Source organism: Heterodontus francisci, chromosome 7 (assembly GCF_036365525.1).
Source record: "Heterodontus francisci isolate sHetFra1 chromosome 7, sHetFra1.hap1, whole genome shotgun sequence".
Taxonomy (NCBI): domain Eukaryota; kingdom Metazoa; phylum Chordata; class Chondrichthyes; order Heterodontiformes; family Heterodontidae; genus Heterodontus; species Heterodontus francisci.
In genome coordinates, this window is record NC_090377.1 from 87,841,718 (window position 1) to 87,855,202 (window position 13,485).

At 41.6% G+C, this 13,485-nt stretch overlaps 1 protein-coding gene across 1 annotated transcript in view; it reads right to left on the minus strand.

Annotated features, from left to right (window-relative positions):
* Positions 1-742: 742 nt before the first annotated feature.
* Positions 743-13,485, minus strand: part of calcrlb (calcitonin receptor-like b) — an 81,145-nt gene continuing 68,402 nt past the window's right edge. The window contains exons 8-13 of the mRNA XM_068035587.1: positions 10,556-10,709; positions 8,317-8,377; positions 8,100-8,166; positions 7,717-7,935; positions 5,315-5,356; positions 743-3,435 (exon numbers count right to left, since the gene is read on the minus strand). Coding sequence (XP_067891688.1) covers positions 3,214-3,435; positions 5,315-5,356; positions 7,717-7,935; positions 8,100-8,166; positions 8,317-8,377; positions 10,556-10,709 — 765 coding nt within the window. The 3' untranslated portion in view covers positions 743-3,213. The remainder of the gene's footprint in view (positions 3,436-5,314; positions 5,357-7,716; positions 7,936-8,099; positions 8,167-8,316; positions 8,378-10,555; positions 10,710-13,485) is intronic.

Consider the following 13,485-nt stretch of genomic DNA (forward strand, 5'->3'; position numbering starts at 1 on the left):
TCACAATCCTGACTTGGAAATATGTTGCTCTTCCTTACTCATTGCTGGGCCAAAATCTTGGAACTATCTACCTAACAGCATTGTCGGTGTACCTTCCCACACTAACTGCACTGGTTCAAGAAAGCAGCTCACCACCTCCTCAAGGGAAATTAGAAATGGGCTATAAATGCTGGTCTAGCCAGCAGCACTCGCATTCGGTGAATGAATAAATAAAATAAAAAACTCTTGAATGGCTTAGTTCTAATTTTAAGATTGCAGCCTATTGTTCTGTAATTCCCCCAACAGACGAGTTTACATGGATGGATTTCTTCATTCTATTTCTACCATCTCGGCCACATCAGGTGTATATCAGCTAAGGTGGTTGGCCATGGCCTGCCCCAGTGCAGGTTTGGGTGCTCAGTTTGAACATAGCATAAGTTGTGGTATGACTGCAGAAAACAAAATTGTTCAAATTGGAAGTGGCAACGTCAAGGAAGATTGGAAGATTGGGTTTGTTGCTATTGGCCAAGAACAACTTAATTGTGTCACTGATAAAACCAAGTTCCAATCATTATCAGGCTGTCACAGATAAAAGACTAGAATTATCTTTCCCTAGTGAATTGAGAGCATACTGCTTTTATTGTTCACCACAGCAGCATAGAGCTTAATCTAAAAAAGCCTACATTTTGCTATAAGGTCTGGTTTCTAGGGTTCAGTTTGCTACCCGTGAATATCACTCCTAAAAATAAAACAGATGCACATGTGAAATAACATGAATGATTTTATTTTTATTTTTCCAAATATTTAAAAACTTTGTGTAATTATTTTAAACTTTTATGGTCACACCATCCTGCAGAAACATAGACCTGTTGCCACTTTTAGACACAAAAGGACATCCTTTAGTTTGTTATGTTAATAATGCATAACAGCACTCTTACATTAAGTCCTTGACTTTCACCTTGCAATCATAATCACACAACCTCAGCAAATGATTCTCTCAGTGAGAAAATAAACTCAGCAACTGTGGCCACAACCACTTCAGTGAAGACAATAATAAACATATAAACCACAACAACAGTTATAAGTAAGCTATGACATTCATACAGCAGATTTAAGCAGAATAGATCCACTTTGGTTTGGTTGAAAGCTGTATTTTCAAATTTTGAGAAATAAAACTTGCACTTTTTTATTTACCTAAACCTTGTAAAGGATTTACAGTCTGTCCTGTAGAATCCTTTCAATTCTATCCCTACAAAAGACAATTAAACCCTACAGTATATGCAATTCACCCCATAGGATCGTGTACATTTTAGGACCTGTTGTGTAACAGTGGAGTAATTTAGGGCTGGATTTTATTAGTGAGTCACCGCTGCGGACATCCGACGTGGAAGTGCCATCGCACCGCTCCCGCGATATTACACGCGGGGGCTGATTTAAATAGAAGGGGAGGAGCGGCTGCACCGAGGTCCCCCCACTGCCGGTAATATGTGGCGGGCCCTTCTTGACGTTGGGGGTCGAGGCAGGCATCTCCCTGCCGAATTTTATGGGGCCTCCCACTGCAACTCACAGCGTCGAGGGGTTTGTAAAATTCAGTCCCAAGAGTGTGTTGGAAACTTTATATAGCAACTGTCAAACAGATTAGATTATGACATTTGTCTGTACCACTTTTTAAAAATCAGAATTATTAAAGATGAGATATACTTTAACAATATTGCCTTTTTATTCTAACAAAAAAAAAGTGTAATATCCACCATCATTATGGAATAACTTTTACCTAAATTGTTGGAATAGTTCTAAAAAATGTTAAATATTTGTCTGGTTTCCTGTTTCAAATTAAAGTCATTTTATGTAATGTTTGGTTTCCTAAAATAAATTCTGATAAGCAGGGATGATAAAAGTTATGGCACTCAGAGGGTTAGAATGTGGAAATCACTGCCACAAATGTTGAAAGAGTCCACAAATTATTTTAGGTAATTGCTTGAAAAGGAAGAATATTAGAGGGTATTGAGCAATTGAGTGGGATTAGACAAGATATGCAGAAAAACACTGGTGCAGACTTAATGGGCCAAAGGACCTATTTCTGTGTTGTACCATTATATGACTTTGATGAACAGATTTGTATATTGCTTACCGTCATGTTGCCTTTATAAATTATAGGATTGATTCAAAATATGGATGAAGGATCCCATGGAGTTTTTAAATGGGGTAACCGAACATATATTTTGATACATGTTTAATAACAGCCCAGCCTTCTGAAAGTTCCATGCCAGCTTTTCCTCAAAGAAATTTACAGACTTTGTCAAATCTTCTCCTCTTCCTCCCCCCACTAATGGAGAGAAGTCAGACATTCAGTAGTTTCCATGTCCTGTTGGAATCATTGAGAAGCTTGGCAGATATAAAGCAAAAGTTTACTCCATTTTTGATAGTTAATATCAAACGCACACTATATAAGTCAAAAATGTAATACTGTCTCAATACCAGAAAACAGCAAAATGTAAAAAGAATACTCATATTTTGTTACTATTTTTACTCCCCAAGCAATAAATACACCAAAACCTCACAAATCATATTTACTGAGAAAACAAAGTTACAATAATTGATTATTATTTTATTTTCCAGCATTATGACATTCAAAAATTTAATACTGCAAGATAGTTATGTAATAAGTGTTTCCTTATATGATAATTATAAGAGCATGTTTTTATATAAAATATAGAAAACATAAAACTGATACATCATTAGGGCAGTGAACCTAAACCCTGAGGGAATGTTAAGAGGATTTTTTTTTCTTCACCAGTTGAAGTTACACCACACACAGAAATTAGAATTGGTCAGCTGTATAACAATATTGGCACAAGTGAGTGATTGTACAGTAACCAGGATATTAGTTTATCAACATGACAAAGACCATCATCCTGTGGAATTAGAATCCACTATTGCACCTATCTTCACTGCCTGACAGTTTGTGAGACAAGAATTCAGCTGGTGGTTTGAAGACCAGAAATACAAGAATATTTACAAGTCTCTTGTTTCAGTGGAGGATACTTTCTTCCAACTGTGTCACAGGCCACGGATATATCTGTCATGTCCTTCACTTCAATAAGTGATTGGGAAGTAATAGAGTGGCATTTGACAATGAAAATAACTTTCAGTGCATTCAGCTGAGCTCTTCCATTGAAGTGAAAGGAGGAAGTTCACTGTCACTGAAATCTTCAACAGGCACTCGGTTATTCTTTAGGTGCAGATTTCTCCTGTTGTCGGACTAATGGCTTCTGTGTCATGAAAACTTTTCCCATTTACATATTCACTATTGGATTCATGATTATACAGACTTCCATGTACCTCTGTAATAGAAGTTCCAGTGCAAGAAGTAGAGCGCAGGCCCTCTGAGTGGGTCAGACTGTTTCCAAACTGAATGTTGTACTGCATCCAGTGACGCCTTAAAATAGCTTGCACCTATCAGAAGAACAGAAAGAGGTTCACATCATTTCTGTCACATCAACTTTTTCTCAGTCATCTCATCTCAATTTTTACAGGATAAAGCCCACAGACGTTGGTAGGACTAACTGTTGCAGATTGGAACAGATGCTGAATTCAGTGCACAGTTACAGCTAACAATTTTATTTCAAGAATAGTTTTCTCATCTTCGGAAGTCATTATACCATAAGCAACACATGAATTTCCATTAACAACTGTTTGGGTTTTATTTTCCTTTATTTAATGGCGAAAATTTTGGGACTTGATTTCAGAAACTGAACTTTATACTTTTCCGTAGCACTCACTCCAAGGTTGAAATGGTGTTAAAAAAAGTATTGGCCAGAATTTTACGCCCCCCCACTCCCAAAGAGCGGGATGGTGGGGGGGAGGGGGTGCATAAAATGGACCAGGAGGCCCGGGGGACTTTCCCAACCCACTCCCACTTCCACCGCCATTTAACACACGGCAGAGGCAGCAAAAAAACGGCCCACCTGCCCCAGGCCAGTCAAGGCCCTTAAGTGCCCAGTTAACGGCCACTTAAGGGCCTCCACCCGCCGCCACAGGGATTTTATCCTAGACTGGGGGGCTGCCCAGGCCCAAAAAAAGCCACCTGTTAAAAGTGGGCAGCTTTCTGACGGCCTGGGGAGGGGGCCCTCCTGATCTGGCACACTGTGCCCGACAGAGAGCTGCTCCCGATGCCTCAACCACCCCCAACTCCCAAGATGCCTCCCCGTCCCCCAATCGGCATGACCGATTGGCCCCGGCGAGGCCCCAAAAACTTACCCGACATCTTCCGTCTTCAGCTGGGTTGCAGTCCCAACAGTGGACACCGCTCCTGGAGGGGCTGCTGGGATAGTAAGTTGCCGGCCCGCAAATTGGCTGGCAGCTCAATTAGGCAGGACTTCCTGCCTCAATGAGGTGGAAGTCCCGCCTCAGACCAATTAAGGGCCTGGGAAACACAAAATGCGGTCTGGATCCCCAGGGCAGGCGGAGGCAGGTTCGCCACCGACATTTTAGTCGATGGACGGCTCCCATCTGCCAAGGGTAAAATTCCGGCCTTGGTGTTTTTCTGAGTTCATCTTTTCTAACAACGTTGGTGTGTAACAATTAGAACTGCTAAACTGCTTCTAGGTTTAAAAATCTCAAGGAATTACACTGCCAGATATTGTAATTAATTGTTAATAAGCAAGACAAATTGCTTAAACAAATGAAGGGGAAAACAAAAAGTATATTATGATTCTATTTGACAAAATTATAGTTCTTCTGTACAGAAAAGGGGCTTGATCTTTTTACAATCCCTTTAGCCGTACAAACATATGTTGACATTAGTTAATGTAATAATCGAGGTTTCTTACTGAAATTTGTAAGGTGAATGATGCCAATTTGATCATTTTTGCCAGTATTTGTGCTTCTCAAAGAGTTGCGAGCACATTTTATGTTTTTATACCAGTGGCAAAATCAAAACACTCACTGCATGTGTTCTATGCAAAATTATGCTCCCTCTACTGGAACAAGTATATCACAAGAAAAGATTACAATTATGCTGTTTCTATAGCAACTGCTCAATTACTCGTGACCAATCCGGATTTCCATCAAGTTGAAAATGCCATGGATAATCCTTTTTTTCTAGAGTATGGTATTCTAACAAATATTTTTTCTCAGAGGAGTTTAATGTTTGCAGACCTTTTCTTCAAAAGAATAAATAGGTTTGATGGAATTATGATGGAACAGATATACAAGATCTGTGGAAGGAAGGGACCTGATGAGCCCAATGATCTGTCCACAATTATGTTGGCATATGTGGCTTCTGAATGAGTATAATATGTAACAGCATCAAAACATGAAAAAACACCATTACCTCTCCATTGAAGAAGCAGAATATTGTTGCCACCAATAAACCCTAACAAAAGAAAGACAAAATTACAAGTAAAATATAATTTCTTTACCATGTAGTAACTAAACAGACTAAATAATGTGGCCTGGGCTTTTTGTCTGCTTCCGCTCAATTTTGACAGACCTGTAACAAGTTGGCAGGAAAGAAAAGTGCTTGAGGATGTATTCGCTGCATCCCTGCCTTCTGGAATATCTCCCATGCAATACCTGGGTCTGGTGGCACAGAATATGCCTGCAGGTATCTCAACAGGTGTGTGGAAAGCAGATGCAAATGAGGAAAATACACCCTTAAATAACTGCCCAGCATTTGCATCATTTGAATGTTGGACACAACTGATTTGTGTCAGGTTCAGTATTCACTGTTGAGCAGAGAGAGAGACAGATTGGGTGCAAATATTCACAAAGTGAGGCCTTGCACAGGCTAAAAAGGAGGGCAGTGGCTGTCTAGGCTCACACAGAAAGAATGGCCAGTTAATTGTGTAACTAGTTGAGAGTTAGCAATTCTTTGAGGAATAAAATGAGTGATTGGCACTCTTAATGGACAACACTTGCCCAATCTGTAACCTACATAAAAGGTGCAGAATATCGCTACAACTAATGCATTCAACAAAAGAAACAGAAAATTAGAAGTTATCATCATTTTACTGGTAAAATCAATCAGAATAAATGGGCCTTTTAATACTTTTATAAAAATTGCGCTCACCAGTGTCAAAGGGGAGGATTAATTGCCTATGGGAGATGCAAGTTTCAAATTACATACACCAGTACGTGAAGCTAAATTCTGACAGAACTAGTCTGAAATGTTCATGTAAGCACATGCATAGTCTAACACTTAACAGAAACCTGTTACACAAAATGATGACAAGTTATGGTGAGGAAGTGTCCAATGAAATAATTCAACTGAGGAGCATGGCAGCATTATAGCACAAAGCAAAAATCCCAAGATTTCCTTTCTCCCTAGCCTCTATGAAGAGGATATTGTTACGACCAGGTGAGAGGGGTCTAGGGGTTCCCTCTCAGCCATTGCCTGGTTCAACTGTAACAGGGTTTAATTTTTTTTTTAAAACACTGTGTTTTATCTCCCCGTTAGTGGATGCTTGCTCACCACTTTCCAATTGTAAGGCAAAGAAATCAATTCAGACAGGTTTTCTAAGATTTTAAACAAGAAAGGTAGAAATTTATTAATCTTACACTCTAATCCAGTTACTGACTACAAATATGCGATGCGACCACGCTAGCATTGCGTATGCGATAAATACACACGCAGATACAGACAGAAAAGTAGAAAAGAATAAAGGGGAAACGTTTGAGGCAATGGATGGGTTTCTATTTTACTGTCCTTTGAGTTTGCTGTGAAGTCTTTGGTTGCCGGTCAGACTTGCAATTCGTTGGGGCCCAGCGCACACTTCAATTTGTTTCGAGGTTGGAATCTTTTCTCTCTTGAGGTTTACATGTCTTCCGTGGGTCGGTAGCTTGGGAAAAAGTGAGAGAGAGAGAGAGAGAGAGAGCGGTTTCCTTGCGCCAGCTTCAGTTTGAATAGCCTTCGCTCTGGCATAATTCAAAAACCCGACGTTGCCCATCAGGTTAGTCATGTGACTAGCTAGTTTGACCACTTCTGTTTGTGGATTGTGCCATCTTAGCAGTCATCCTGGAATGTGACTGTCCTCACCTTCAATGTCTGGTGATCACAGCCCATTTTGGGTAAGTGGACCAGGGAATATTCCTTTGTCTCTCCAAGCACTGTCTGTTAGTATGCAAATATTTTTCCAGCCAAGTGTCTGGTGATTTCTTGTTAACAAGTCCTTTCTTCACTCCAGCAACAGTTTAAAAGCAGTTCCAAAGAAGGGTCACTGACCCGAAACGTTAACTCTGCTTCTCTTTCCACAGATGCTGCCAGACCTGCTGAGTGGTTCCAGCATTACTTGTTTTTATTTCAGATTTCCAGCATCCGCAGTATTTTGCTTTTAGTTTAGAATCAATGTTCACATGACAAAATTAATATGCCTAATTCTTGGCAGGTGGGGGTCTGCATGACAATATATTTTAAAGTTATTTTAATTTGCTAAAAATATAGATAATTAATTGAAGAGTTTGTTCATTCTTTCCCATTTGGAAATGTCATAGATATTGACTAATGCCTTATCTTTCTGCTGTACATGAAGAAGTCTCGAGTTTTTGCTCTTAAAAAGGGAACTCCCAAACTACCTCTACAATGAGCAAAATTAAAGTGAGATAGGAAAAATTGGGTAATTTTTGCAATGTGCTATAATGCTGTCATGCATCTCAAACAGTTGAATTATTTCATTGAAAATGTATTCATTCTTAACCTATGTATGATAGAAATTACAAGTTAAAAATGAACTTTACCTGATAATGCATGAAAATGTGCATCACATAGTCATAGACTTCTTCAGCTATCCGGCCCTCTGGCTTCCATGGGACCAGCACAAACTGGATCCCAAGCAATGGAACTAATATCAGGGTGGCCCTGACCGCCTTCATGTAAAGGTTTGATTCTGTTCTGTGTGTGACTTTTAACTTTGTTATAAGGACACGGACAATGTTCAGCAAGAAAAACAAGTTTACCTACAGAAACAAAAATAGAGGTCAGTTGGGCTTTTTCTGATGCAAACATGTTCTTTTACTAGGCTGGCAACTTAATAGTTTCTTCATAACTGTGTTAGGCAAGCTCCTTTTTTTTTTGCGGGACCTATTTAAATAAAGTGTACTTAAATGTCATTTAAACTCACCAGTAAGGCAGCACAAATAGGGCCATGAATTATGTACAGCAGATGAGTTTCAGAACTAATCCAGCAACTGTGTATAAGAGACAACATTTAAAGAGTAAGTAGACTGTTACTTTAAAGAATAATAAGGTATAATAATTTTTGTTGAAATGTAAAAGTATGAAATATATTTATATACAATATATATATATATATATATACACTCAAACAAGTCGCTTACTTATCATTGTAATATAAGCTTCTGGCTATTGCATGTATTGTGGCTGGAATAAGTGGGAACCCTGTAAAATAGAATATTAATTAGGGTAAGTAATCCATGCTTCCCACAGTGTAGATGTTTGGCTGTAATACAGATTGCTTTTGCTAATACTGTTCCATGCAAGCTGTAGTTGGCAGACTGCTGTTTCCTATGCGTAATGTAAAGTTAATAGAGCACTGTCTAACTCATTAACCTTCGAAATGCCACTGGATACAATGACAGTGTTTCCATAGTGACAGCTCATGACCCATTTTCTTGAATGTTGTATGGATATCAATAAGAAGTGAACACTTTGATATGCAGAATGCTTAAATAGGCTTTGCTGTGTTGTTCAGCAAGTTTTCAGTAAGCATTGATTCCTGGTACAGCTGACAAACTCAGGCGTAGTGGCAACTGGTCACAGGTGGTGCTACAGCACGCATCAAGTGGATTTCTACCCATCAAAGACATGGCGGAATTGGCCAAGAAATGGTGGGGAATGACTTACTGCCCCATTCCCGCCATTGCTGCACAGCAATCTTCTCTTAGGCCTACCACTGCATGGCTGAAGCGCCCGCCTGTGTTTGGCAGTAGGCCCCTTTAAAATCCAAAACCAGATCCTATGATGTACATTGGACCCTGTTTGCCATTTTAGGAGAGTAGTAGGCAGAGTGTGCATCCAGTATCAAGTGGCAATCCAGTTGAAGTTGGTCCCTTTACCTATTGGCCCCCAGGTGAGATCCGCTAGGGTCTGCCATACTAGCCTGAGCCGCTGCCACTCCAGAATCCCCCCATCCCCATTTTCCTACCCTGAGATCGATTCCTCTCATGCATTATAAAGTCATAGAGTTACACAGCACAGAAACAGGCCCTTCGGCCTATCATATCTGTGCCAGCCATCAAGCACCTATCTATTCTAATCCCATTTTCCAGCACTTGGCCCGTAGCCTTGTATGCTATGGCGTTTCAAGTGCTCATCTAGATAGTTCTTAAATGTTGTGAGGGTTCCTGCCTCTGCCACCCCTTTGGCAGTGTGTTCCAGATTCCAACCACCCTCTGGTTGAAAATGTTTTCCTCAAATCCCCTCTAAACCTCCTGCTCCTTATCTTAAATCTATGCCCCTTGGTTATTGACACCTCCTCTAAGGCAAAAAGTTTCTTCCTATCTACCCTATCTATGCCCCTGATAATTTTGTATACCTCAATCATGTCCCCCCCTCAGCCTTCTCTGCTCTAAGGAAAACAACCCTAGCCTATCCAGTCTCTCTTCATAGCTGAAATGCTCCAGCCCAGGCAATATCCTGGTGAATCTCCTCTGCACCCTCTCCAGTGTAATCACATCCTTCCTATAGTGTGGCGACCTGAACTGTACACAGTACTCCAGCAATGGCCTAACTAGCATTTTATACAGCTCCATCATAACTTCCCTGCTATTATATTCTGTGCCTCGGCTGATAAATCCCATATGTCTTCCGAACCACCTTATCTGCCTGTGCTTTTTCCAACCTTTTTCCAGCACGAAGGCTGGCTGAGTTGCCCAAAATTGTGGAAGCCCAAACCTGGAGGGATCCACCAGGAGGCCGGTTTTCCACACACAGCTGGCTAATGAGGTCCAGCCTACAAAATGGACTGGGCTTGCCGCCAAGACCACAGGGCATCTGGCCAGCACACTCTGCCAGTTGATGTCCACCCAGGGTGAAAATCTACCTCACTGTGTCAGGTTGCTAACTTTATCCAAACATTTTCAACTCAACCTTTAAACTCAGTTTAAGTGATTTGGCAGGTTGATAAAATAATCAATGCATGAGTTGAGCTAGTCATGCAATCACTCTCTAATCATGAAATGTTGTGCTTTGTATCGTCTATAATTTTTCTGCAATAATTTGTACTGCTACCATACATAGAAAAGAGTGCTGCCCAACAAAAACATGCATTTTGAAGTACCACTTCCCCATGCTAATAATCTTAATTGTTGCTTCACAAACTTTTTTATTACTAGCATTTCGTGAGTCTGTATCTAATTTCAATTAAATATCATCATTTTCGGAATGGCAGGATTGTTTTTAATACTACTTGTACTCAATCAAAATTTGTAAATGCATTCCACAAACATTCTTGCAATGCAAATGAATACTTAAACACATGCTACATTTAAAATATAATAAATGCCCAACATTCATTGAATCAGTTCACCACAGTACTGAGGTTCAGAAAGTACATACCCCATCCAAGAAGATAATACCACAGCAAGTGTTGTTTTTCAGCAAAGACAGCAACAACAATCAGTGTATGAAGGTAAATACCTTCGCACAACATCCAGAAGTAATTGCAGCCCATTAAGTACATCTGGAGAAACATTGACACTTTACAGCTGACCTGCAAAGAACAAGGGATAAGACTGGTAGTAAAACTGTGCAGGGGCATCTCAGTGTGCACAAGCTGTATCTGAAACGATGAGAACCAAAGTTGGATTTTACTCCAGCACTAAATATAGAATACATTTGCAGTGGACCATTTTACTCAGAGAAGGCTCCTAGGATAGGAACCAGCCAGTGCTATTTAAGCCATAATTCTTGCTTTATAATTAGCTATGTAATGCAGTGGGTCATAGTTAATTACATAGTGCCAAAACTGGAAAATGTTATGCAATTAACTGAGCAGTTCAATTAAATGAAGAGGACGACCTGAGCAAACAGCAGGCAAATTTACCCGGCTGCTTCCCTGCATTTCCATGCAGCCTAGCAACACGTCAGAAGAACTCTTAATTAGGTTGACAGAAACTAATCACGGATGGTAGAAAATATGGAAACGTAATATATGGTAATCGCTTTTTATAAATATAACTTGTGCTCATATAAAATAATGTTTCACCGGAAATACAGAGTATAATATTTGCTTGTATTATAGAAAGAAAGATAAACTATGTGGTATTTAAAGAACTACAAATAAAATATAGTGTTGAGATAATGTATCTTTATCAGTTCATGTGCATAGTAAACAGGAAAGTGCCAGTGACTGCAGAAAACAGGCTCACACCAAAGATGTGAAAGTTCACATTCTCATGAAATAAACACTCTGGGCTGAATTTTGTGTGGCCAGCGGGAGTGGAGGCATGGGGCGGGGGGGGGGGGTGCAAAAATTCGGGACGGATGTTCTCACCCGGAAATCCGACCACTTCATTGCGGCAGGACTGCCATTTAAATTGCTGAATAGCTTGTTTCAATACATTTGCATGGAAGTGATTGTGCTTTTATGGGAGGTTTTAAATTTTGTCAGTGGCGCATGGGGATCACATGCCTTCTGATCCTCGGCTGTTTAAAGGTGGCAGCACCGAGGTGAGGCTACAGTGATGCCGTGAGATGACAGCCATGGGGAGCATTGGATAAGGGAAGGGGAGGGAGCAGAGGCCATTGTCGGCCTGCGGTGTTGGGCTCTCTGCTCAGTTGGGTTAATCTCGGGTGCCAGGGTCAGGTGGGCTATATATCGGGTGCGGGCATCCAGTGGGCTGTATCTCAGGTGCTGGGCTCTCTGCAAGAGTGGGCACTGAGGAGCATTAGCACATTTTCCATGGAGAGTAGCCAAGGTGCCAAGGCAAGTTTGTCTCGGCAAGAACAGCACTCTGGGGGGGCAACTGATCACCTGGCATGGGTCTCATTACCCCATCTTTGTGGACCCTGGTGCCACACACAAGCAGCTCAGACAGAAGGAGGGCCATGATGCAGCTGCACCAGCCCATGAAGCTCCAAGAGGAGAGCGGCAGCAGCCAGCCATGCCGAGAACAGCCTACCCACACCAGACAGTGTAGTGAATTTGACTCAGCTAACTCCAAATGTCCGAGCAACTGTTTCAGCAAAGACTGTGGCTCTCCAGGGAGGCCATCACTTACTTACGTGTCATGCTGTAGGCCAAGTTGCAACCTATGGGCTTCAGTAAACATCCAATGCCCATGGCCCTGAAGATGACCATGGCACTCAACTTCTACGCATATGGCTCTTTCCAGGGATCCACTGGGGACATGTGTGGGGTCTGCCAGACAGCAGTCCATCAAGGGGGTGACCAATGCCCTGTTCAAGAGGGCCAGCCATGACAGTCAGGCCGAGAGGGCCATCAGCTTTGGAGTCATCACTGTATTCCCCCAGCTGCAAGGTGTCATCAACTGCATGCATGTGATCATCAAGGCTCCCATAGAACATCCAGCTACCTTCATCAATAGGAACAGCTTCCATTCAATCAACGTTCAATTGGTCTGTGAGCACCAAAAGGATTTCCTGCAGGTGTGTTCCCACTTCCCAGGAAGCATCCACGATGCCTACATACATTGACAATCCCAGGTGCCACAGCTTTTCAGGATCCCCGCTCGCCTTCAGCGATGGATTCTCAGGGACAAGGGCTACCCATTGAAGACATGGCTACTGACACCTGTGAGAAACACTCACACTGCAGCATAGGAGAGATACAACACTTGCCATGGGTCCACCAAAGCAGCCATCGGGCTGCTGAAGAAGAGATTTCAGTGCTTCAATCGATCCGGTGGAATTCTGCAGTGTGCCGCAGTGAGAGTCTTGTATATTGTGGTGGTCTACTGTGCTCTGCACAATCTAGAACAGCAAAGATGAGAGGCCTTGAATGATGATGACATGATTGATCGCCAGTCCTCATCTGATGAGGAGGATGTGGAGCAGGTACATAAGCAGGCAGCAATGGATCTTGATTCCCTTGCAACAGAGGCCAGGGCCACTGAGAGATGCACAAGGGAGACATGGGACAATCTCATACCATACCCGTTTCCTGCCACCATGATGGCCTCTTAAAGTGAACTCAATGAAGACTCACCTCACGTATTCCTCCTTTCTATCTCAGTTCTGTGCCTGCTGCCCAGCTGCACATCTAAGATGCTGACCAAGCGTGACCTGTGCCTACACTGACAATCTATTGAGGGAGCAAGGTTGATGGCTGCATCTCCCATATTAGGCAAGAAAGAATGAGCATTTCACAACCATAAATGTGAACTGTAATTATGACAAAAGTGCAGAAAACAATATAAAGTTCAAATGCAAAACACCCATGAATCCCCAAGTGCATCTAGGTGGTTTTCTTTATCCATTTACGAGCTTCTACGCAGTGTGACCCCTGCGCTAACAGCTGGGCTGGA